The 27,644-nt window shown below is 39.0% G+C and overlaps 1 protein-coding gene across 3 annotated transcripts in view; it reads right to left on the bottom strand.

The window, feature by feature from the left end:
* Positions 1-27,644, bottom strand: part of RPS6KA5 (ribosomal protein S6 kinase A5) — a 589,637-nt gene that overhangs the window by 446,870 nt on the left and 115,123 nt on the right. For all 3 annotated transcript variants that reach the window (XM_053697560.1, XM_053697561.1, XM_053697559.1), the window contains exons 3-5: positions 5,352-5,570; positions 1,347-1,462; positions 263-370 (exon numbers count right to left, since the gene is read on the bottom strand). In XM_053697560.1, coding sequence (XP_053553535.1) covers positions 263-370; positions 1,347-1,462; positions 5,352-5,570 — 443 coding nt within the window. The remainder of the gene's footprint in view (positions 1-262; positions 371-1,346; positions 1,463-5,351; positions 5,571-27,644) is intronic.

Genomic DNA, 27,644 nt, shown 5'->3' with positions numbered 1-27,644 from the left:
AACTGAATTGTGGGTGTGGTGAGGGGTGTATTTATAGGCATTTTAAGGTTTGGGAAACTTTGCTCCTCCTGGTAGGAATGTATATCCCATACGTCACTAGCTCATGGACTCTTGCTAATTACATGAAAGAAAAAAAGAGATATTCTCTACAGTTACATTGGAAGCATGTTTTTTTGGGGGGTTTTTTTAGACTATCTATAGTATTATATAATCTGTATTAGTTTAGAAAGACATACCTCAGCTTTAGGAATGATCAACTTACCTCATCAGAAAGAAACTCTTTGCTAAGTCCAAAGTCTGTTAGAACCAAATGCCCATCAGAATCCAGGAGAATGTTTTCAAGTTTTATATCACGATAAATTATCCCCAACTGTAAAATAATTAAGCTAATTGCGGTAAGGTTTTCACTAACAAGTGTGGCTAATAGAATGCTTATTTACAAATAAAGCTAAATTAAAAAAATAAACAAAAAGGCCACAGCAATATTGTTTCATGAAAATTGTTGGCCAGTATAAATTGTTTTTTTAATCCCTTTAAATGATACCAGTCAGATGTCATTAAGCCCTTAAAGGGATACTAAACCCACTTTTTTCTTTAATGATTCAGATAGAGCATGCAATTTTCAGCAACTTTCTAATTTACTCCTATTATAATTTTTTTTTCGTTCTCTTGCTATCTTTATTTAAAAAGCAGGAATGTAAAGCATAGGAAGCCGGCCCATTTTTGGTTGAGAACCTGGGTTATGCTTGCTTATTGGTGGCTAAATTTAGCCACCAATAAGAAAGTGCTATCCATGGTGCTGAACCTAAAATGGGCCGGCTCCTAAGCTTTACATTCTTGCTTTTTAAATAAAGATACCAAGAGAACGAAGAAAAATTGATAATAGGAGTAAATTAGAAAGTTGTTTAAAATTGCATGCTCTATCTGAATCATTAAACAAAAAATGTAGGTTTAGTATCCCTTTAAGCACACGTGCTGTACCCTGTACAGCAGCTGTTACCTGGGCCATAATAAAGCCTCACATATAAACTCAAAACACATAAGATAGGCAGTGATCACTCATATGGTGAAAAATGTACCATTGTTAGAACATAAAACCCAATATGATCAGGTTGTCATTTATTAGATGGTAACATACATGATATTAACTTTGTAAGACTTGTATAATTTTTAAAACTGTAATAAATTACATATTTTGAAGATAAAATGTATATATTATCTTCCTAACTGAAGCATCTGAGGAGGGAGGAGTTTACAAAGATTTCTGCAATTCAGCAGGCACTACTGCATAATTTAATCATTTATAGTATGTAACAGAATTGCTGCTTTAGGTCATAAAGGATTACCTTGTGCAGGTGTTCAAGTGCCAGTACTATTTCTCCAATATAAATTCGAACCTCATCTTCTGTGAATTTTTCCCGCTGTGACAAGTGTGTAAAAAGTTCCCCTCCATTAATATAATCTATAGAAAGAAAACATTTATTAAACACTCAGGGAAATACATTTACACTTTGATCCTAAACTCCCTAAGTACTGCCCCAAAGTTGTTTTTGATTGTTATAAGTGTATGCTTATTATTACAGCATTAATAAAGAAAATTCTTCTCACATGATTTAGTCATTATTTCTGTAGAAAAGAGAAATATAGCCTTTGTGGAGAAGGTACATCATTTTTTAGGGATATTCTCTGTCTTCTTATTGGTGTTAGTTTTTATAACTAAGCTAGAAGCATTTTGGAAACAGAAGGACAGATAATGGTACATGAGCAGGACTGTGGAACAATGTCACACACAAGATATATTCTCTCTCTCACTTATACACACACACTCTCTATATATATATATATCATGCACACATTCATTATATATCTCAAAGCTATTTCTACTTTCGTATAGCCAAGCAAGGTGAGACAAGAAAAAAGAATTAGACAAAAAAAAAAAAAGCAAAGGGAAAAAAAGATGTGCTTTTTTAACCCTAAGAAAGATAAAGGGTGGGGTCTCGTGGACTCTCACCATCATGAAAGAAAATTATGTTTTCTTTCATACAGGCGATGAAAGTCCATGATCTATTATGCCTTGGAACGAATACTCAAGTAATGACATAAGGGGAACGATTTAAAAACCTCTTTTTACTGAGAAATTAAATCCACAACCCCAATAAAAAATGTATTTGATTTATTTTAAGTGCATTCAAAAAAAGGAAGAAAAAAAGGCACAAAAAAAAATATTAGACATCTGCCTGAAGAACCTTTCTACCAAAGGCTGCCTCAGAAGAAGCAACATCAAAATGGTAGAATTTTGTAAAAGTATGCAAAGAAAACCAAGTAGCTGCCTTGCAAATCCGGTCAACTAAAGCCTCATTCTTGAAACCCCAAGTGGTTGCAACTAACCTAGTAGAATAAGCAGTAATCCGTTCTCGTGGAGGCTGACCAGTCTCCAATTAAGCCCTGCGAAAACAAAAGTTTCAACCAAAAGGCCAAAGAAAAATCAGAAACGTTCTGGCCTTTGCTAGAAGAAGAAAAATTAATGAACAAGCCAAAAGTTTGTCAAAAGTCCTTAGTAGCATTCACGTAATATGTCAATGCCCTAACAAAGTCCAAAGCATGCAAAGATTTCTCTGAAGCATTATTGGGATTAGGATACAAAAAAGTAACAATCTCTCTGCTAATGTTGTTATCTGAAGAAACAACCCTAGGCAAAAATTCAAAAGAAGTCTGTAAAACCGCCTTATCCTGAGCAAAAATCAAATAAAGGAGGATCACAAGAAAGAGTAGAAAAATCAAAAACTCTTCTAGCAGAAGAGATAGCCAAAAGAAAAGAACACTTTCCAAGAAAGTAGTTTAATATCCACCTTATGCATAGGTTCAAACCCTTAACACCAAATTAAGATTCGATGGAGGAGAAATTGGCTTGATTAATACAGAACTTGGCCTGAACAAAGCCATGAATATCAGGAAGATCAATCTTCCTGTGGATCAAGTAACTGGCAGAGAAGTTCTTATTCAGACCATCCTGTAAGAACTGCAAAATCCTAGGAATTCTGAAAAACAATGACCTATACAGCAAGAAATAAAAGCCTTCCAGACCTTGTGATAGATTTTCCTAGTTACAGGCTTAGGAGCCTGAATTAAGTTTTCAATCACAACCCCTATGTCTAAGGAAAAAACGTTTAATTTCCATGCTATCCAGTTCAGAGACTTGAGATCTGGATGGAAAAATGGACCTTGAGACAGATGGTCTGACCGCAGAGAAAGAGGCCATGGATGACAGCTGGATATTTAAACCAGATTTGCATACCAAATCCTGCAATGCCAAGCTGGGGTAATCAGGATTACTGAAGATTTCTCTAAGCTTATCATGGCGAGCTCCCTGGGAAGAAGAACCAGAAGAGGAAATTGATAAGTGAGCTGAAATGACCAAGGAACTACTAGAGCATCTACTAACATTGCCTGAGGATCCCTGGACCTCAAAAAGTACCTGGGAAGTCTGTTGTTCAAACGAGCGGCCATCAGATCTATCACTGGGAAATAGAGACCCACAATCTGATTGAACACATCCCAACCTGAGAGACTTGCATCTGTAGTGATCACAGTCAAAGTAGTACAAGCAAAACAAGCCCCCTGAAAAATAAACTGATGATCTGATGAATTCCCATGAGTAATGGCTTGAGGACTTTTACCACCTTTACGAAAGAAAAATAAATACCAATGCAGTGACCCAAAGTGGGTCACAATCTTAGATTAAATAGTAGCATATGCAGCAGAAATGTGAGAAAGCAGCTTTTTTTTTTTTGTTTTTTTACAGAAATGGTGGTGGATTCATGGGGGAAAAAAATCAACTTCCAATAGGGGTAGAGAACAACTTTGAAGATCCATCAGACTTCAAAACAAAGATCTTTGAGACAGATCTTTGCAATCTCCGTCCCACTGCTGCAACAGTGAACTCCCTGAAAAAAAGCAAGAATCAAAGAGATTTGTAACCACCCCAAGGCTAGTAAAACTACCTGTAAACAAACCTGTATATGATCCAGCCTTACATTAAAAGTACACTTGCTCTGCAACTTCATCAGCATTGCTGTCCTATGTTTCTTATCTATCTCCACCATATACCTCTTCTCTGCTGGATACTGCAGAACACTCCTGATCAGCTAAAGGCCTATGAAAGATACCCTTCTGCTCCTTGCAATCATCTACTTTTAATTGGTGGAGGAATGACCACCATCAGTTCAGTAATTGCAAAGTTTCTTTCTCTCCACTTTTTCGGAAGGGGAACAGGGTAAAAAAGCTAAGATATGCTAAATCTCACAAAGACTGGAATGAAGATTAGTTGAAAAGAGTAATATGGAGTGATGAATTAGTGTGGCGAAAGCACTGAAATACCCTGAGCTTTGTTATAGACAAAAGGTTACCCAGAACCTTGATGTTATTCTTTTTCAGGTACTGACCAGGCCTGGCCCTGCTTAAAAGGGACATGAAACCCAAATTTCTTCTTTCATGATTTAGAAATAACATGCAATTTTATACAACTAATTTGCTTCATTCTCCTGATATACTTTGCAGAAAAGCATATCTAGATAGGCTCAGTAGCTGATTGGTTGCTGCACATATATTCCACGTGTGATTAGCTCACCCATGTGCATTGCTAAAGAATGAAACAAATTGGATAATATAAGTCAATTGGAATGTTGTTTAAAATTGTATTCTCTACTTGAAACATGAAAGAAATTTCTTGAATTAAGAAGTTATTATTAATAGAGGAACTTGAAACTAGCAAAGACGTTGTGCCACCTTGTTTGCAATAAGATTTTTTTTGGGTTTAGTGTACTTTTAACTTCCGAGATCAGATGGGATCGGGTGCATTCAGGACAGTCTGGTGGTAGGCTGGAGTTGTTGCTAGACCATAATAGAAGAGCAACAAACTAATAAAGTTTTCCAGAAACATAAACCTCAGAAGCTGATGTTTTGAGTAAGATGGACTCCCGCCATCTTAGGAAAGAAAGGAAATGCTCTATTAAAACAAGCATTTTTCCCCCCATGTTCATACTAAGGGGTCCCTTTAATGTTTACGTTAAAGGTTAAAAAAAAAAAAAAAAATTGAGCTGGATTAATAAGGACAAATCGGGAGACAATCCATACCAGCCCCTTTATTAACTTATCAGAAAGCTGTTCTATTTCCATATCATTTTCTAATAAGGACTATAAGATTTTCCATACTTCTAAGCATTGCTCCTGGACACTTCAAATTAATATTATGGTTTAAAGGAATTTGAAAACTACTCATACAGATCATATATTATAGAAGCAAAAACAACAATCATTTTATTTACTTTAGAGTTCTTTATAAGAAATCTCACCCAAAATGAGATGGAGCTTTGTGTCTGTCTGAAAAGCATAATGTAGCGTGACTAGAAACGGAGATTGCCTTATGTGTTCCAGTACTTGTCGTTCCGTCCTTGTGTGCTCCGCTGTCTTTGCTTTCTGAATAATTGTTGCCTTCTTCAATACTTTCATGGCAAAGAGTTTCCCAGAGTCATGGCCACTGATTTTCCTTACCAGAAACACTTTGCCATATGCTAGATGAAGGATACAAATCAAAATTAATATTGATATACAAATTAACATATGCATAAATAAATTAAAGGGACATTCCATTCAAAAACAGAATTTATGCTTACCTGATAAATTACTTTCTCTTACAGGTATATTCAGTCCACGGATTCATCCTTACTTGTGGGATATTCTCAATCCCTACATGAAGTGGCAAAGAGAGCACACAGCAAAGCTGTCCATATAGCTCCCCTCAGGCTCCGCCCCCCCAGTCATTCGACCGACGGTTAGGAGAAAAAGGAGAACCATAGGGTGCAGTGGTGACTGTAGTTATTGTAAATTAAATTTGAAACTAGGTAAACAAAGCCTAAATTGGCATTTATAATTTTAATATTATATATCTGATCCATAGAATCAACAGTGTCTTACATATAGGTATTGTTTTTACTGTATTTAATTTCACTTTTGTTTGGATGGGAGGGGGTTAATTTTATCGCCTCGCTTTCAAATAAAGGTGCTGAGTTTAGACACAGACTTTAGTCTATGAGTAAGCGCCTGTTGTGGCGTGAAACATGTTAGACTGTCTGTTACCTTCTCTGCCTTGCCTGCATGTATTCTTTTAAATTATTCCAATAAAGTGTTACTGTTTTTAAACACTTTGCGGTTTTGAGAGTGCATGCCTATTTTTGCCTTTGTTACTTGATTCTAACTAAGGCCTGTGCAAACACCTGGACGTCTGGTACAGCTGCCAGACGCTTGTGTAACAGAATAGACAGCGCAGATATCTGTCCCTTTAAGGAACTAGCTGACAGACCTTTCTCCAAACCTTCTTGGAGAAAAGACAATATCCGTGGAATCCTAACTTTACTCCACGAGTAACCCTTGGATTCACACCAACAAAGACATTTCCGCCATATCTTATGGTAAATTTTCCTGGTGACAGGCTTTCTGGCCTGTATCAGAGTATCTATAACTGATTCAGAGAACCCCCGCTTAGCTAGGATTAAGCGTTCAATCTCCAAGCAGTCAGTTGCATAGAAACTAGATTTGGATGCTTGAAAGGACCATGGATTAGAAGATCCTGTCTCGATGGCAGTTTCCATGGTGGGACCGATGACATGCCCACTAAGTCTGCATACCAAGTCCTGCATGGCCACGCAGGCGCTATCAGAATTACCAAAGCCTTCTCCTGTTTGATTCTGGCTATTAGCCGAGGGAGAAGAGGAAACGCTGGAAAGACATAAGCTAGACTGAATGACCAAGGCGCTATTAATGCATCTATCAACGCCGCCTTGGGATCCCTGGATCTGGTTTTGTAAAGGGGAAGTTTGGTGTTCTGACGGGACGCCATCAGATCCAACTCTGTAATGCCCCAAAGCTGAGTTAGCTGAGCAAAAACCTCCGGGTGGAGTTCCCACTCCCCCGGATGGAAAGTCTGACGACTTAGAAAATCCGCCTCCCAGTTGTCTACTCCTGGGATGTGAATTGCAGATAGATGGCAGGAGTGATCCTCCGCCCATTTGATAATCTTGGATACTTCCTTCATCGCTAGGGAACTCTTTGTTCCCCCCTGATGATTGATGTACGCTACAGTCGTGATGTTGTCCGACTGAAATCTGATGAATTTGACCTCTGCTAGTTGAGGCCACGCCTGGAGCGTGTTGAATATCGCTCTCAGCTCCAAAATGTTTATCGGGAGAAGAGATTCTTCCCGAGACCATAGTCCCTGAGCCTTCAGGGAGTTCCAGACCACACCCCAGCCTACCAGACTGGCATCGGTCGTGACAATGATCCACTCCGGTTTGCGGAAACTCATTCCCTGAGACAGGTGATCTTGACACAACCACCAGAGAAGAGTCTCTGGTTTTTTGGTCCATTTGAATTTGAGGAGATAAATCTGCGTAATCTCCATTCCACTGCTTGAGCATGCACAGTTGCAGTGGTCTGAGATGGATTCGGGCGAAAGGGACTACGTCCATAGCCGCAACCATTAAACCAATTACTTCCATGCACTGAGCCACGGAAGGCCGATGAATGGAATGAAGAACTTGGCAAGTATTCAACAGTTTTGACTTTCTGACCTCTGTCAGAAAGATTTTCATTTCTACCGAGTCTATTAATGTTCCCAGAAAGGGAACCCTTGTGAGCGGGGACAGAGAACTCTTTTCTACGTTCACCTTCCACCCGTGAGACCTTAGAAAGGCCAGAACGATGTCCGTATGAGCCTTGGCTCTGTGAAAGGACAACGCCTGTATTAATATGTCGTCTAGGTAAGGTGCTACTGCAATGCCCCGCGGTCTTAGTACCGCCAGAACGGACCCTAGAACCTTTGTGAAAATTCTGGGAGCGGTGGCCAACCCGAAAGGAAGGGCCACGAACTGGTAATGTTTGTCCAGAAAGGCGAACCTTAGGAACTGATGGTGATCTTTGTGGATAGGTATATGTAGGTACGCATCCTTTATATCCACGGTAGTCATATATTGACCTTCCTGGATCATCGGCAAGATTGTCTGAATGGTTTCCATCTTGAAAGACGGAACTGAGGAATTTGTTTCGGATTTTTAGAGCCAGGATTGGCCTGAAAGTTCCTTCCTTTTTGGGAACTACGAACAGGTTTGAGTAAAAGCCCAGTCCTTGTTCTGCAATTGGAACTGGGTGTATCACTCCCATTTTTAGTAGATCTTCTACACAGCGTAAGAACGCCAGTTTCTTTGTTTGGTCTGAAGACAAACGAGAAATGTGGAACCTTCCCCTTGGGGGAAGAGTCCTTGAATTCTAGAAGATACCCCTGAGCAACTATTTCTAATGCCCAGGGATCCGGAACATCTCTTGCCCAAGCCTGAGCAAAGAGAGAAAGTCTGCCCCCCACCAGATCCGATCCCGGATCGGGGGCTACCCCTTCATGCTGTCTTGGTAGCAGGAGCAGGCTTCTTGGCCTGTTTACCCTTATTCCAGCCCTGCAAGGGTTTCCAGGTTGCCTTGGGCTGGGAAGCATTATCTTGCTTTGCGGCAGCAGAGGTTGCAGCAGGTCCGCTCCTGAAGTTGCGAAAGGAGCGAAAATTAGCCTTGTTTTTGGCCTTAAACGGCCTATCTTGTGGAAGGGCATGGCCCTTGCCTCCAGTGATATCTGAAATAATTTCTTTCAGCTCTGGGCCGAAAAGGGTTTTCCCCTTGAAGGGAATATTTAACAGTTTTGTTTTGGACGACACATCCGCCGACCACGATTTGAGCCAAAGCGCTTGTCGCGCCATAATGGCAAAACCTGAGTTTTTCGCCGCTAGTTTAGCCGATTGGAAAGCGGCATCAGTGATAAAAGAATTAGCCAGCTTTAAAGCGTGAATTCTATCCATGACCTCATCATATGAAGTCTCCCTCTGGAGTGACTCCTCCAGGGCCTCGAACCAAAAAGCCGCTGCAGTAGTTACCGGGATAATGCAGGCAATTGGTTGAAGGAGAAAACCTTGCTGAACAAAAATTTTCTTCAGCAAATCCTTCTAATTTTTTATCCATAGGATCTTTGAAAGCACAACTGTCCTCTATTGGTATAGTTGTACGCTTAGCCAGTGTTGAAACAGCCCCCTCTATAATAGGGACCGTCTGCCACGCGTCCCGCCTAGGGTCGTTTATGGGTAACATTTTCTTAAAGATACGTGGGGGAACAAAGGGTACACCTGGTCTCTCCCACTCCCTAGTCACAATATCCGCCACCCTCTTTGGGATCGGAAATGCCTCAGTGTATACAGGGACCTCTAAATATCTGTCCATTTTACACAATTTTTCAGGGACCACCATGGGGTCACAATCATCCAGCGTAGCTAAAACCTCCTTAAGCAGGACGCGGAGGTGTTCCAGCTTAAATTTAAATGCTAAGGAATCTGACTCTGCCTGCTGAGAAACTTTTCCTGTGTCAGAAATTTCTCCCTCAGACAGCCCTTCCCTCACTGCTACCTCTGAGTTTTGTGAGGGTACTACAGATAAATTATCCAAAGCTTCAGATTGCTCATCCTCTGTATTTAAAACTGAGCTATCGCGCTTTCTTGGAAAAACTGGTAGTTTGGATAAAAATGCTGCAAGGGAATTATCCATTACTGCTGATAATTGCTGTAAAGTAATAAGGGCCAATGCGCTAGAGGTTTTAGGCATCGCTTGCGTGGGCGTAACTGGTGTAGACACATGGGGGGAGGAAGAAGGACTATCCTCATTACCCTCCGTTAAGGAATCATCTTGGGCAGCATTTTTAATTGTCACTGGATGATCTTTAAAATGCTTAGATGTTTTTGCACACTTTAAACATAAATGCAATGGGGGTACTGCCATGGCTTTTGAACATAAAGAACAAGGTCTATCTGAAGGCTCAGACATGTTTGACAGACTCAGACAACACTAAAATATTGAAAAAAATACTTTTTGAAAAAACATTACTGTCTCTTTAAATAATAAAAAGGCACACACTTTTTTAGCAAATCATCAAAAAACATCCAATCTTAATGAAATTTTCACCACATGATCCTAATGCCTTGAAATGATTGCACACAAGTTTTCAAATCGTTTAACCCCTTAATGCCCAAACCGGAGCAAAATGAAGTAAATACCCGGTTTAACCCACTACAGTACTATGCCACAGTTTTTGCTGTGGCTTTACCTTCCTTTAGGGTTATTTGCAGGTGTTAAATAAGCCTCCCTGAAGTCCTCCTGTACTCTAAAGGCTCTGCACATGAAGCTGCGTGGAGCTGTGTTGCAAATCAACTGCGCAATTGAGGCTCGAAAATGAGGCCCCCTCCTCCCGAGTTATGGGGCCTGTCTTATAAAATGCCAGGCGTAAAAAAAAAAAAAATCTCCAAAAAGTGTTTTCAACGTTTAAAAACGCTCAATAAATATAAGATTACCTTAATAAAGTAATCGATTTAGCCCATCACAGTGTCTACCAGTATTTAAGCCCTTAACTGAAGCCATCATTCTATACTGTGTCTCAGAAAATGGCTTACCTCTCATGGGATTTCTGTCAGTCTTCTAGCACTACAAAGTCTTGTTAGAAAAAAATGACTGAGCATACCTTAAGCAGTAGAAGCCTGCAAACTGTTCCCCCCAACTGAAGTTCTCCAGTACTCAACAGTCCTGTGTGGGAACAGCCATGGATTTTAGTTACAACATGCTAAAATCTTTTTCCTCTCAGCAGAAATCTTCATCATTTTCTGCCTCAGAGTAAATAGTACAAACCGGCACTATTTTAAAATTACAAACTCTTGATTGAAGAAATAAAACTACAAATCTAACACCACATACTCTTTACCACCCCGTGGAGATGCTACTTGTTAGAGCGGCAAAGAGAATGACTGGGGGGGCGGAGCCTGAGGGGAGCTATATGGACAGCTTTGTTGTGTGCTCTCTTTGCCACTTCCTGTAGGGATTGAGAATATAACACAAGTAAGGATGAATCCGTGGACTGAATACACCAAGTAAGAGAAATATAAATGCACATCGGAATTATTGCATCTTTGAATAGAAACATATTTTCAATACACATGTATTGGCAAGAATGCTTCTATTAAGAGTTATCACTGTTTTAGTGTTAACATTTTTCTCTGCATGTGAAGCATAGCTAGATATTGTCACTGCACCCACATTTTAAATAATGCAGCTGTTTAGATAATCAGTGGGGATTGTTTCATGTCAGCAATTAAACTGAGTCATTACCAGATGGTACAAGCACCTTAGGCTCTCCGAACAAGTGTTGTGTTTAAAATGCTGGTGCACGGTGCATACTTAAATACACTTTTGAAACAGCTATAGCTTTCATTAGAAGCATTTTTGCTAATGCATGTATATTACAAAATTGCTTCTGCACAATACCAAAATGCACCCAAGTGGTTTCCAATTTTGGCTGCAATATCCCTTTAAATAGCTAGAAATTTAAAAAAAGGTTTAATACACAATTTTATTTCCAACCAAGCATTGCAAGATTTCATTGTGGCCTCTTACTTGAAAGAGTTGCATTGATTTTCCAAAATTAACACTTATGAAATGTTATTCAGATTATTGTGCGTCTATGGGCTTGTGTATTTTCATGCATTTGTTACTGGCTTGTGCATACGTATGGCTTTAACTGGGTGAGATCATCACACACAAGTCACTATGTGTAAATAGGTATGGGCAGGTGCGAGTAGCTAGAGTTATTTACCAGTATACTTGGATAATAAAACATGTGCATATAAAGCTCTGGCTTTAGAGCAGCTTATATCCTCCTTGGAATGCAGTTATACAAGCCCTTAAAGTATCATACAGCTTAAAACAACTTATTGTTCTTATCTAATTTTCTTAATTCTCTTGGTATCCTTTGTTGAAGCAGTAATGTACTACTGGGCGCTAGCTGAAAGCCAACAAAAGGCATATGTGCAAGCAATCAATCAGCAGCTTCTGGGCCTACCTAGATATACTTTTTAACAAAGGATACAAAAACAAAGATAATTAAGTTAAGTTGTTGTTGTTTTTTTTTTTTAATTCCATGCTTTTTCTGACTCATAAATGAAAAATAAATGTGTTTTATATCCTTTTACTGTGAGTAGTGGGATACTGCGCCAGTCTACAAGAAGTAAAGCCTTCAGCTCCTTCAATGTTCTAGAAGAGGAAATTCTGCTTCTCACTATTAGCCCAATTTTCAAAAACAGTGGCATGGAAAGAACTTGCCACTATACAGTAAAGGTAAAAACCAAATTTATGCTTACCTGATATATGATTTCTTTCTTGACACTGAGTCCACGGATCATCATAATTACTGTTAGGAATATCACTCCTGGCCAGCAGGAGGAGGCAAAGAGCACCACAGCAAAGCTGTTAAGTATCACTTCCCTTCACACAACCCCCAGTCATTCGACCGAAGGAAAAAGGAGAGAAAGTAAATAATACAAAGTGCAGAGGTGCCTGAGGTTTATATAAAAACCTGTCTGGAAAAAAAAAACAGGGAGGGCCATGGACTCACCGTGTCAAGAAAGAAATTGATCAGGTAAGCATAAAACATAATTTATGTAAGAACTTACCTGATAAATTCATTTCTTTCATATTAGCAAGAGTCCATGAGCTAGTGACGTATGGGATATACATTCCTACCAGGAGGGGCAAAGTTTCCCAAACCTCAAAATGCCTATAAATACACCCCTCACCACACCCACAATTCAGTTTAACGAATAGCCAAGAAATGGGGTGATAAGAAAAGAGCGAAAGCATCAAAATAAGGAATTGGAATAATTGTGCTTTATATAAAAAATCATAACCACCACAAAAAAGGGTGGGCCTCATGGACTCTTGCTAATATGAAAGAAATTAATTTATCAGGTAAGTTCTTGCATAAATTATGTTTTCTTTCATGTAATTAGCAAGAGTCCATGAGCTAGTGACGTATGGGATAATAAATACCCAAGATGTGGAACTTCCACGCAAGAGTCACTAGAGAGGGAGGGATAAAATAAAGACAGCCAATTCCGCTGAAAAATAATCCACAGCCCAAAACAAAAGTTTTAAATCTTAATAATGAAAAAAACTGAAATTATAAGCAGAAGAATCAAAACTGAAACAGCTGCCTGAAGTACTTTTCTACCAAAAACTGCTTCAGAAGAAGAAAACACATCAAAATGGTAGAATTTAGTAAAAGTATGCAAAGAAGACCAAGTAGCTGCTTTGCAAATCTGATCAACAGAAGCTTCATTCCTAAACGCCCAGGAAGTAGAAACTGACTTAGTAGAATGAGCCGTAATCCTTTGAGGCAGGGATTTACCCGACTCTACATAAGCATGATGAATCAAAGACTTTAACCAAGACGCCAAAGAAATGGCGGAGGCCTTCTGACCTTTCCTGGAACCAGAAAAGATAACAAATAGACTAGAAGTCTTTCTAAAATCTTTAGTAGCTTCAACATAATATTTTAAAGCACTTACTACATCCAAAGAATGTAAAGATTTCTCCAGAGAATTCTTAGGATTAGGACACAATGAAGGAACAACAATTTCTCTACTAATGTTGTTAGAATTCACAACCTTAGGTAAAAATTTAAATGAAGTCCGCAACACCGCCTTATCCTGATGAAAAATCAGAAAAGGAGATTCACAAGAAAGAACAGATAACTCAGAAACTCTTCTAGCAGAAGAGATGGCCAAAAGGAACAGAACTTTCCAAGAAAGTAATTTAATATCCAGAGAATGCATAGGTTCAAACGGAGGAGCTTGTAAAGCCCTCAGAACCAAATTAAGACTCCAAGGAGGAGAGATTGACTTAATGACAGGTTTGATACGAACCAAAGCCTGTACAAAACAATGAATATCAGGAAGATTAGCAATCTTTCTGTGAAAAAGAACAGAAAGAGCAGAGATTTGTCCTTTCAAGGAACTTGCAGACAAACCTTTATCCAAACCATCCTGAAGAAACTGTAAAATTCTAGGAATTCTAAAAGAATGCCAGGAGAATTTATGAGAAGAACACCAAGAAATGTAAGTCTTCCAGACTCGATAATAAATCTTCCTAGACACAGATTTACGAGCCTGTAACATAGTATTAATTACTGAGTCAGAGAAACCTCTATGACTAAGAATCAAGCGTTCAATTTCCATACCTTCAAATTTAATGATTTGAGATCCTGATGGAAAAAAGGGCCTTGAGATAGAAGGTCTGGTCTTAACGGAAGAGTCCAAGGTTGGCAACTGGCCATCCGAATGAGATCCGCATACCAAAACCTGTGAGGCCATGCTGGAGCCACCAGCAGTACAAACGAACGTTCCATTAGAATTTTGGAAATCACTTTTGGAAAAAGAACTAGAGGCGGAAAGATATAGGCAGGATGATAATTCCAAGGAAGCGACAAGGCGTCCACTGCCTCCGCCTGAGGATCCCTAGATCTGGACAGATACCTGGGAAGTTTCTTGTTTAGATTAGAGGCCATCAGATATATTTCTGGAAGTCCCCAGATTTGAACAATCTGAAGAAAAACCTCTGGGTGAAGAGACCATTCGCCCGGATGTAACGTCTGGCGGCTGAGATAGTCCGCTTCCCAATTGTCTACACCTGGAATGTGAACCGCAGAGATTAGACAGGAGCTGGATTCCGCCCATACAAGTATCTGAGATACTTCTTTCATAGCTTGAGGACTGAATCCCACCCTGATGATTGACATATGCCACGGTTGTGACATTGTCTGTCTGAAAACAAATAAACGATTCTCTCTTCAGAAGAGTCCAGAACTGAAGAGCTCTGAAAATCGCACGGAGTTCCAAAATGTTGATTGGTAATCTCGCCTCCTGAGATTCCCAAACCCCCTGCGCTGTCAGAGATCCCCATACCGCTCCCCAACCTGACAGACTCGCATCTGTTGAGATCACAGTCCAGGTTGGATGAACAAAAGAAGCCCCTTGAACTAAACGATGGTGATCTATCCACCACGTCAGAGAGTGTCGTACATTGGGATTTAAGGAGATTAATTGTGATATCTTTGTATAATCCCTGCACCACTGGTTCAGCATACAAAGCTGAAGAGGTCGCATGTGAAAACGAGCAAAGGGGATCGCGTCCGATGCAGCAGTCATGAGACCTAGAATTTCCATGCACAAAGCTACCGAAGGGAATGATTGAGACTGAAGGTTTCGACAAGCTGAAACCAATTTCAGACGTCTCTTTTCTGTTAGAGACAAGGTCATGGACACTGAATCTATTTGAAAACCCAGAAAGGTTACCTTTGTCTGAGGAATCAACAAACTCTTTGGTAAATTGATCCTCCAACCATGTCTTTGAAGAAACGACACAAGTTGATTCGTATGAGATTCTGCAGAACGTGAAGACTGAGCAAGTACCAAGATATCGTCCAAATAAGTAAATACCGCAATACCCTGTTCTCGGATGACAGAGAGAAGAGCACCGAGAACCTTTGAAAAGATCCTTGGCGCTGTCGCTAGGCCAAACGGAAGGGCCACAAACTGGTAATGCTTGTCTAGAAAAGAGAATCTCAGAAACTGATAGTGATCTGGATTAATTGGAATATGAAGATATGCATCCTGTAAATCTATTGTGGACATATAATGCCCTTGGTGAACAAAAGGCAGAATAGTCCTTATAGTTACCATTTTGAATGTTGGTATCCTTACAGAACGATTCAATATTTTTAGATCCAGAACCGGTCTGAAGGAATTCTCCTTCTTTGGTACAATGAATAGATTTGAGTAAAACCCTAGACCCCGTTCCAGAACTGGAACTGGCACAATTATTCCAGCCAACTCTAGATCTGCAACACATTTCAGAAACGCCTGAGCCTTCACTGGGTTTATTGGAATGCGAGAGAGAAAAAATCTTCTTGCAGGCGGCCTTACCTTGAAACCTATTCTGTACCCATGTGAAACAATGTTCTGAATCCAAAGACTGTGAATCGAATTGATCCAAATATCTTTGAAAAATCGTAACCTGCCCCCTACCAGCTGTACTGGAATGAGGGCCACACCTTCATGTGGACTTGGCTTTGACTTTCTAAAAGGCTTGGATTTATTCCAGACTGGAGAAGGTTTCCAAATGGAAACCGTTCCTTTAGAGGAAGGGTCAGGCTTCTGTTCCTTATTCTGACGAAAGGAACGAAAACGATTAGCAGCCCTGTATTTACCTTTAGATTTTTTGTCCTGAGGCAAAAAGGTTCCTTTCCCCCTAGTCACAGTTGAAATAATAGAATCCAACTGGGAATTTATTACCTTGGAAAGAAAGAGAAAGTAAAGTTGACTTAGAAGTCATATCTGCATTCCAAGTTTTAAGCCATAAAGCTCTTCTAGCTAAAATAGCTAAAGACATATACCTGACATCAATTCTAATGAGATCAAAAATGGCATCACAAATAAAGTTATTAGCATGTTGAAGAATTTTAACAATGCTATGAGTATTATGGTTTGACACTTGTTGCTCTAAAGCCTCCAACCAGAAAGTGGAAGCAGCAGCAACATCAGCCAAAGAAATAGCAGGTCTAAGAAGATTACCTGAACATAAATAAGCTCTCCTTAGAAAGGATTCAAGTTTCCTATCTAAAGGATCCTTAAAGGAAGTACTATCCGCCGTAGAAATAGTAGTACGTTTTGCAAGAGTAGAGACAGCCCCATCAACTTTAGGGATTTTGTCCCAAAACTCTAATCTATCAGATGGCACAGGGTACAATTTCTTAAACCTTTGAGAAGGAGTAAATGAAGTACCCAGATTATTCCATTCCCTAGAAATTACTTCAGAAATAGCATCAGGGACAGGAAAAACTTCTGGAATAACTATATGAGGTTTGAAAACCGAATTTAAACGCTTAGTAGATTTAGTATCAAGAGGACTAGACTCCTCCATATCTAATGTGATTAATACTTCTTTAAGTAAAGAACGAATAAATTCCATTTTAAATAAATATGAAGATTTATCAGTGTCAATATCTGAGACAGAATCTTCAGAACCAGATAGATCCTCATCAGAAACAGACAAGTCAGAATGATGACGGTCACTTAAAAACTCATCTGAAATATGAGAAGTTTTAAAAGACCTTTTACGTTTACTGGAAGGAGGAATAACAGACAGAGCCTTCCTAATAGATTTAGAAACAAATTCTTTAACATTAACAGGGACATCCTGAGAATTAGATGTTGAGGGAACAACAACAGGTAATGGAATATTACTAATGGAAAGTTTATCATGACATTCATCACAAACTACAGCCGGAGGAACAGTTACCACAAGTTTACAACAAATGCACTTAACTTTGGTAGAACCAGCATCAGGCTGCGTCTTTCCAGAAGTAGATGATTCTGATCCAGGGTCAAGTTGAGACATCTTGCAATATGTAATAGAAAAAACAACATATAAAGCAAAATTATCAAATTCCTTAAATGACAGTTTCAGGAATGGGAAAAAATGCCAATGAACAAGCCTCTAGCAACCAGAAGCATTGAAAAATGAGACTTAAATAATGTGAAAAAAAGGTGGAGACAAGAGTGACGCCCACATTTTTGGCGCCAAAAAAAAAAGACGCTCACATTATTGGCGCTAAGTACAACGCCTATATTTTTTGGCGCTAAGAATGACGCCACATCCGGTGACGCCGAAAAATAACGCCCACATTTTTGCCGCAAAAAACGTCTGAACACAAAAAACGTCAAAAAAATGACCTAACCACGAACAACTTCCGGCGTCAATTAGAGCGCCGGAAATGACAAAATTTTGCGCCAAAAAAGTCAGCGCCAAAAATGACGCAATAAATTGATCATTCATATGCATTATCCCAAATAATGAAACTGACTGTCTGAAATAAGGAATACCGATTACCCTGAATCATGGCAAATATAAGTTTAAACACATATATTTAGAACTTTATAAATAAAGTGCCCAACCATAGCTTATGAGTGTCAAAATAAAATAAGACCTACTTACCCTAAGACACTCATCTACATATAGTTGATAGCCAAACCAGTACTGAAACGAGAATCAGTAGAGGTAATGGTATATAAGAGTATATCGTCAATCTGAAAAGGGAGGTAGGAGAAGAAATCTCTATGACCGATAACAGAGAACCTATTAAATAGATCCCGTAGAAGGAGACCATGGTATTCAAATAGGCAATACTCTCTTCACATCCCTCTGACATTCACTGCACTCTGAGAGGAAAACCAGGCTACAGCCTGCTGCGAAGTGCATATCAACGAAGAATCTAGCACAAACTAACTTCACCACCTCCACGGGAGGCAAAGTTTGTAAAACTGAATTGTGGGTGTGGTGAGGGGTGTATTTATAGGCATTTTGAGGTTTGGGAAACTTTGCCCCTCCTGGTAGGAATGTATATCCCATACGTCACTAGCTCATGGACTCTTGCTAATTACATGTAAGAAATTTAGTTTTCTGTATAATGACACAGTGGGTCCACAGTAAGTCCATGGATCATCATCAATTACTGTTGGGAATCAATACACAGATAATAAGGGATGGACAAGACAGGTAACCTAAACAGAAGGCACTACTGCTTGCAGAACCTTTCTCCCAAAAAGAAACCTCAGCCGAGGCAAAAGTATAAATTTTATAGATTTTAGAAAAAGCGTTGCAGCCTTACAAATCAGTTCCATAGGGGCCTCATTCTTGAAGACCCAAGCAGAAGACACCTTCCTGGTGGAATGAGCTGTAATTCTCTCAAAAGGCTGCTGTCCAGCAGACTCATTTGCCAAATGAATAACACTTCTCAACCACAGAGAAGTAGCAGAGCTTTCTGACTTTTACGTCTACCAGAAAGGCAAACAAACAGAATAACGACAAAAATCCTTTGTAGCCTGCGAAAAAAAAACTTAAGAACACGCACTACGTCCAAGTTGTGTAGCAACCCTTCCTTATGAGAAGAAAGTTAGGACAGATTGAAGGAAGAAAACCTAAACTTGGCACGGAGAACTACCTTATCCGATGAAATAAGAGATAAGGAGAGCCGCACCGCAAGGCTGAAAGTTCAGAAACTCTCTGAGCAAAAGAAACCACAGTAAGAAACAAAAACCTTTCAAGATAATAAAATAATATCTATGAAATGCAGAAGCTCAAACGGAGCCCGATGTAAAACTTTAAGAACAAGGTTAGGACTCCAAGGACTAAGAACTAAATTTAAAACACAGGCCTGATACTGACCAGAGCCTAACCTCCTCCTTGGACCTAAGGCAAAGAGAATGACCGGGGTTTGTGGAAAGGGAAGCGATACTTAACAGCTCTGCTGTGGTGCTCTTTGCCTCCTCCTGCTGGCCAGGAGTGATATTCCCAACAGTAATTGATGATGATCCATGGACTCACTGTGTCATTAGAAAGAAATAATTTAACATACATACAGACCAGACACAATCAATAATTGGGAATATAGAAAGGTTCGAAATGTCACAACCACCTCTTATAGGTTCAATCTATATCCCAACATAAAGTTAAAAACATGAGGGGCCGCAAGCTAGAGGGATGGTGAGGGTGGAGAAATATTAGGGACAGCAAGAAATGTCAGTCATTCATTCAAATGTCATGCAGCCTATGCGCTCAAGGGTGTCCTCCTGCCTGCATACTGCTGTTATATTTAGATAGAGCAGGCAATTTTAAGCAACTTTGTAATTTACTCCCATTATCAATTTTTCTTCGTTCTCTAGCTATCTTTATTTAAAAAGCAGAAATGTAAAGAGTCAACCCATTTTTGGGTTATGCTTGCTTATTGGTTTTCTAAATGTAGCCACCAATAAGCAAGTGCTATCCCTGGTACTGAACCAAAAATGAGCTGGCTCCTAAGCATTAAATTCTGCTTTTTAAATAAAGATGGCTAAAGAACAAAGAAAATTGATAAACGGAGTAAATTAGAAAGTTGCTTAAAATGTAATTTTATATCTGAATCCTGAAAGAAAATTTTTGGGTTTAGTATCCCTTTAAGGTAATACTACCAATTCTTATCACAAGTTTTTTAAAACACAATTTCAACAATACGTCTATTCCTTTGTTATACTTTCCATGTTGTAGCTAATGGCCAGATAATTTGGATACAAGTGGTTTCTAAAAGGCATCACTGCCAGAGATTCCTGCTTTGAGAAAATCACAATCAATTTATGATTAAATGGTCATCTATCACTGGCCGTATGTTCGATTTGCAAACACTGTACCTTCCTTGCAGATGCAGTTTCTCCATGTTTGTATTTCATAATTAATAGTTTATTACCTGACATTACATAAAAAACGTTGAACATTTTACAACAGTTTTACCTACATTTCATGCACTGACTATTTGATCAAATTCTGGTTTGTTACCTTGCGTTAGATAGCACTTTGAACTGATTTAGAAAGCATCAGTCCTCCATTATAGGTAACACACACTAGTAATTATCAGCCAAACTAACATGACTCATCTTTACAGCCGCATTTATAATTTAATTATAGAGAGAAAATGTATATAAAAATGGTCCTCACACATTATATATATATATATATATATATATATATATATATATATATATATATATATATATATATATATATACACATACACATATATATATACATATATATATATATATATACACACATATATACACATATATATACATATACATACATATACATTATATATATATACATACATATACATATATATATACATATATATACACACATATATATATATATATATATATATATATATATGGGATCTCACCTCCTCCTGGAAGACCCATTGTATCTTCAATAGGGTCAATACAACAACCCATTGCCACCTTAGTTGACAGATTTTTACAGCCTTTGGTATATAATACACCATCATACTTGAGGGATTCCATGGCACTATTGGAGATGCTGAAACAATTTGAAGACATAGATGAAGACATATGGCTAGTCACATTGGATGTGACTAGTCTATATACTGTAATCCCTCATGGGGAGGGGTTACTTGCCGTCTTATTTCATCTTTGCAGATATCCATATATTGGACCACCTCCTGAGATAATCCTACAATTATTGGAATTTTGCCTGACTACCAATTATTTCCGCTTTGAACAATCCTATTTACAGTTGAAGGGGACGGCGATGGGATCAAATATGGCCCCATCCTACGCCAATTTGTTTATGGCCCACTTCGAGGAGTTTGGGACGGAATTATTTAAGGTCAAAAATATTCGCTTTTTTAAGCGATACATAGATTACCTTTTTTTTATTTGGTCTGGAACGTCAGCTAGCCTGGATAATTGGTTCCAAGAGCTTAATGGGGCTAATATGGCTCTGAAGTTTAAAATGACATCAAGCAAAACACAAATTGACTTTTTAGATGTCAGGTTATATATAAGCAACGGTAGGATTCAGTCAACTTTGTATAGAAAGGAGACCGATAGAAACTCCTTACTACATTATACCAGTTGCCATCCCCCCACATTGAAGAAAGCATTGCCTAAATCTCAATTGCTTAGAGTGGTGAGGAATAACTCTGAAATTGACAAAAGAGAAGAACAACTCACTGAGATGGTGCAACGTTTTGAAATTAGGAGTTATCCTGACAAACTACTGAATGAACAGCAGGCTCAGGTCTGCAAGGCCAGGGATTTGGTACCCAAAAAGGAGGATAAAAGGATGACATTCATCACAACCTTTACAGGTGACAAAGGCCCCTTAAAGGACATTCTTAACAAGCATTGGGAGATCATCAACACGGACAGATCGTTACCCTTACACAAAGCTGAACCACCAAGAGTGGGCTATAAGAGGTCCAGGTCTCTGCGGGACTTGCTAATTAAAACTGACCCGATACAAAGTTATAAATCTTCAACATGGTTGGATATTAAAAAAACAGGGGGTTTTCGATGCCTTGGCTGCACAACATGTGGGGGTCTAATCACTGGCCCAAGCTTTACTCATCCACAAAAACGCAAAATTTATAAACACAAATTCCGCCTGACGTGTACTACCACACATATAATATATCTATTACACTGTATTTGTGGGCTGTATTACGTAGGAAAGACCTGCGTTGACTTGCGTACACGTATGGCAAATCATCGATCTGCTATCAAAACGGCACTTAATAAAAGGCACATCGGAGCAACCGGTGGCCAGACACTTTTTGGAACACAAACACAGTGTTATGGACCTCAAGTATACAATTATAGACCATGTGCCACCGTTGTCAAGAGCAGGTGATAGGAATCGACTGCTTCTCCAAAAAGAAGCAAAATGGACATTTGAATTGAACACTCTTGTGCCTTATGGGCTGAATACACAGCTAGATTGGCAGGTGTTCCTATGATCCCTGTCCATTAGCTGATATTTGCTTTGGAATATGGGGTTCATCCATATTTACGTGGGAGTCCATGGTCATTCCTATTACTGTATACTACTTTATGAGAGCCATGTTCCATTTAAATAACTTTTTTGGTATCCTGTAAATAACCGAATTTTTTGGTATCCTTTCAATTGTTTGGTAGCCCTTCTGTTCTGTGGAGTCACATAGTTGGATATGTAGTGTTATTTTCCTTACTTTAGTTTTTGGTATTTGATGATTTGCCATATATGGCGTCTATTGTTTACTGGTTGCTATGGCAACCGTATATGTATTACCATATGGCGATATAACATATTACCCATTTTTTGTCATTAATGTTGCCTTGTCCTTATTTTGTATGCTTAGCGCTTGTTTGATGCCTGTATAATTATTTTGCTTTTTGTTGTTTTTCTTTATTCAGTCTCCACACATTGCCGCGGGCGATGACGTCACTCGCTAGGGGAGGCGCATCCACCGCGGAGAGCGTGGCGCACTTTTCTCTGGTGGCGGTTCATAACACAGCTGGGTGGTAAGTTTTGGTAACCTTGTAAGTTTGAGGACGGGCAGTTTATTGCCCGAAAACGTTCACTAATTAAAGGTGAAACTATTTGAAAGACTTCTGGAGTGCTTCTTGTCTTCTGCTATAATTTGATTTTTGCTAGCACCCGAAGCTGTTGCCTGTTTAGAATCTGGAGTGCACTTTGCTTGTTATAATATATATATATATATATATATATATATATATATATATATATATATATATATATATATATATATATATATATATATATATATATACACATATACATATATATATATATATATATATACATACACATATACATATATATATATATATATATATACATATATATATATACATATATATATATATATATATATACATACATATACATATATATATATATATATACATATATATATATATATATACATATATATATATATACATATATACATATATATATATATATATACAAAACACGGAAGGGAACTGCACTCTCATACCGGACCGGGTACACATCCCATGACCCTGCAACATGCTCAGCCCTGGGTGCCACTGGCACTCACAGGAAGCTGTGCTGTCCCCAGAGCCACAAGCAGTTAACCCCAGACAGGTCTGGGTGCAAGAACCATAGGGAAAATTACAAAACAAATTAATACAACACACAGAGAAAACCCAGCACTCACTTACAAGCTCTCAGCTAAGATTTAAAAGCAAAAATGGAAAGATTAGTCACCGCATCTGGCCAAATGGGACAAGCTCAGGTACCACGTCAAGGTCCTCTCCAATACCGGAGACCCTAAAACAGCCACACAATGCAAGCTTTCAAATCCAAACAAACTGAAAACAAGGGAAGGGTGCACAGGAATATGTAACCACCCTAGACATATACAAAACACGGAAGGGAACTGCACTCTCATACCGGACCGGGTACACATCCCATGACCCTGGAACATGCTCAGCCCTGGGTGCCACTGGCATTTTTGCTTTAAAATCTTAGCTGAGAGCTTGTAAGTGAGTGCTGGGTTTTCTCTGTGTGTTGTATTAATTTGTTTTGTAATTTTCCCTATGGTTCTTGCACCCAGACCTGTCTGGGGTTAACTGCTTGTGGCTCTGGGGACAGCACAGCTTCCTGTGAGTGCCAGTGGCACCCAGGGCTGAGTATGTTGCAGGGTCATGGGATGTGTACCCGGTCCGGTATGAGAGTGCAGTTCCCTTCCGTGTTTTGTATATGTCTAGGGTGGTTACATATTCCTGTGCACCCTTCCCTTGTTTTCAGTTTGTTTGGATTTGAAAGCTTGCATTGTGTGGCTGTTTTAGGGTCTCAGGTATTGGAGAGGACCTTGATGTGGTACCTGAGCTTGTCCCATTTGGCCAGATGCGGTGACTAACCTTTCCATTTTTGCTTTTAAATCTTAGCTGAGAGCTTGTAAGTGAGTGCTGGGTTTTCTCTGTGTGTTATATATATATATATATATATATATATATATATATATATATATATATATATATATATATATATATATATATATATATCTCAAATTCAGTTATTTCATGGTGGCGAGAGTCAACGAGTTTTACGTATGGGATATACATTCCTAGTAGGAGGCAGCAAATTTTCCCAAACCTCAAAAGCCTATAAATACCCCTCACACATACTTCTGTTTTACAAATAACAAAGTAGTAAGGTGTTTAAGGAGTAAAAGCCAATTGAGGAGCAGGAAAAAAGATGTGCATTAAACAAAAAATATAACCCACAATGGGTGGGACCTCATGGACTCTCGCCACCATGAAAGAAATTAATCAGGTAAGTTCTTACATAAATTATGTGGAAGTCCACGAGTAACAAGAAATGGAGGGAAAAAATAAAAACAGCTTTTTTTGCTAAGAAAATAAATCCAAAACCCAAATAATGCCTTTTATAACAAAAAAGCTCAAATTTTAGACAATATTATCAAACTGAGACAACCTCCATAAGGACCTCTCTACCAAAAGATGCTTCTGATGAGGCAAAAACATCAAAATGGTAAGATTTAGTAAATGTATGTAGAGAAGAAGTAGCTGCTTTGCAAATTTGATCATTTGAAGCCTCATTCTAAAAGCCCAATATGTGGCAGCCGATCTAGTATAATGTAGCTGTAATTCTCTAAGACAGAGACTGACCTGCCTCCAAATAGGCTTTGTGAATCAAAATGTTCAACTAAGAGGCTCAAGAAATAGCAGAGGCTTTCTGGTCTCTCTTAGAAAACAGAACAAACAGACTAGAAGTTTGTCTGAAATCTTTAGTAGTATCAACATAATATGTTCATGCTCTAAAATCCAAAAAATGCCAAGTTTTTTCAGTAGCATTCTTCGGATAAGGATAAAAAAGGAAGGAATTATAATTTCCCTATTGATGTTGTGAGAGTTAACAATCTTAGGCAAAAATGTGAAAGAAGTACGCAAAACAGCTTTATCTTGATGGAGAATCAGATAAGGAACTCACAAGAGATCAGACAATTCAGAAATTCTTCTTGCAGAAGAGATAGCCAAAGAAACAATACCTTACAAGAAATAGTTTAATGTCCAAAGTTTGCATAGGGTCAAAATGAGGAGCCTGTAACACATTTAAAGCACCAGGTTAAGACTCCAGGGAGGACAAATAGGTTTAATATTTGAATTAAAGCCTGAATAAAACAATGAATATCTGGTAGGTGAGCAATTTTTCTGTGTAACATTACAGAAAGAGCAGAGATTTGTCCTTTCAAAGTACTGGCAGACAACCCCTTATCCAAACCATCCTGAAGAAACTGAAGAATCCTAGGAATTCTAAAAAGAATGCCAGGAGTAATCAAGAGTAGAACAACATGAAATATAGGTTTTCCCAACTTTGTGATAGATCTTCCTTGAAGCAGGTTTGTGTGCCTGAATCATGGTGTTACTCACAAAAACAGAGACTGTGAGCTAAGAGTTCAATCTCCATGCCATTTAGTTTATAGACTTTAGATCTAGATGGAAGAAGGGACCTTGGGACAGAAGGGCTGGTCTTAGAGGAAGAGGCCATGGCTAGCAACTGGACATCCTAACTAGATCTGCATATCAAATCCTGAGCGGCCACGCAGGGGCTATCAGAATTACTGAGGACAGTTATATATATTTTTTTTGGAAATCACTCTGGAAAGCAGGACCAGAAGGGGGGGATAAATAAGCAGACTGGTAAAGACCAGGGAACTGCTAAAGCATCCAATACCTCTGCCTGATGACCCCTGGACCTTGAGAGGTACCTGGGAAGTTTGTAGTTTAAACAAGAGGCCATCAGATCTATTTCTGGTAGGTCCCATAATTGAACAATCCGATAGAACACATCTTGGTGGAGAGACCACTCTCCCGGATGTAGGGACCGACGACTGATTTAATCTGCCTCCCAGTCGTCTACATCTGGGATGTGAATCGCAGTAATGAGGCAGGAATTGGCTTCTGCCCAAGTAATGATTCGACATACCTCTATCATGGCTAGAGAATTGAGTTCTCCCTTGATGATTGACATAGGCCACTGTTGTGATATTTTCTGTCTGAAAACAAAAAATATAATTTATATTATATAGCTCCTCCCCTCTACGTCATACCCAGTCATTCGACCGAAACCAAACGAGAAAGGAGAAAACTATAGGGTGCAGTGGTGACTGGAGTTTAATTTAAAATTTAGACCTGCCGTAAAAAACAGGGCGGGCCGTGGACTGACTACACTACAGGAGAAATGAATTTATCAGGTAAGCATAAATTATATTTTCTCCTGTTAAGTGGTCAGTCCACGGGTCATCCATTACTTATGGGATACCAATACCAAAGCTAAAAGTACACGGATGACGGGAGGGACAGGCAGGATCTTTACACGGAAGGAACCACTGCCTGTAGAACCTCTCTCCCAAAAACAGCCTCCGAAGAAGCAAAAGTGTCAAATTTGTAAAATTTTGAAAAAGTGTGAAGTGAAGACCAAGTTGCAGCCTTGCAAATCTGTTCAACAGAGGCCTCATTCTTAAAGGCCCAAGTGGAAGCCACAGCTCTAGTAGAATGAGCCGTAATCCTTTCAGGAGGCTGCTGTCCAGCAGTCTCATAGGCTAAACGTATTATGCTACGAAGCCAAAATGAGAGAGGTGTAGCCGATGCTTTTTGACCTCTCCTCTGTCCAGAATAAACGACAAACAGGGAAGAAGTTTGACGAAAATCTTTAGTTGCCTGCAAATAAAATTTCAGGGCACGGACGACGTCCAGATTGTGCAGAAGTCGTTCCTTCTTTGAAGAAGGGTTAGGGCACAATGATGGAACAACAATCTCTTGATTGATATTCTTGTTAGTGACTACCTGTAACAATTCAAACAATCTTCCTTAGTAAACATATAAAATATGTCAGCATTTCTCTATCAGAGATAAATGTGTTATCCCAAATGTCTCATAAAAACAATGACTGCTGTAATTATGAATTTAACTTAGGATGTTTAATTTAGCTTATAGTTAACACAGCATATGTGACTTAGATATGCTGTAGTTAACGATTAGCCGGTACAAGTTATCAAGTAAAGCAGGTAGAATAACTTTCACAGTACTTAGCAAATAGACGTCATATAAATGCAATCAAATAATGTGTTTGAATTTCTAAGTTACAATGGTGATAGGTTCGCTTACCAAGCGTGGTCAAAGGATATGCTAACGGCTTGAGAGAGACCAGAGAGTGAGGTGTTTGCTTTGCAGAGCTGAACAAGCAGCGGGAAGTAACCGGAGCCAGATTCTGTAGCGTGGCGTGTGCGGAGGTGA

Source organism: Bombina bombina, chromosome 1, assembly GCF_027579735.1.
Source record: "Bombina bombina isolate aBomBom1 chromosome 1, aBomBom1.pri, whole genome shotgun sequence".
NCBI classification, from domain to species: Eukaryota; Metazoa; Chordata; class Amphibia; order Anura; family Bombinatoridae; genus Bombina; species Bombina bombina.
The sequence above is the reverse complement of the archived record's forward strand: the minus strand, read 5'-3'. Positions and strand labels throughout refer to the sequence as shown.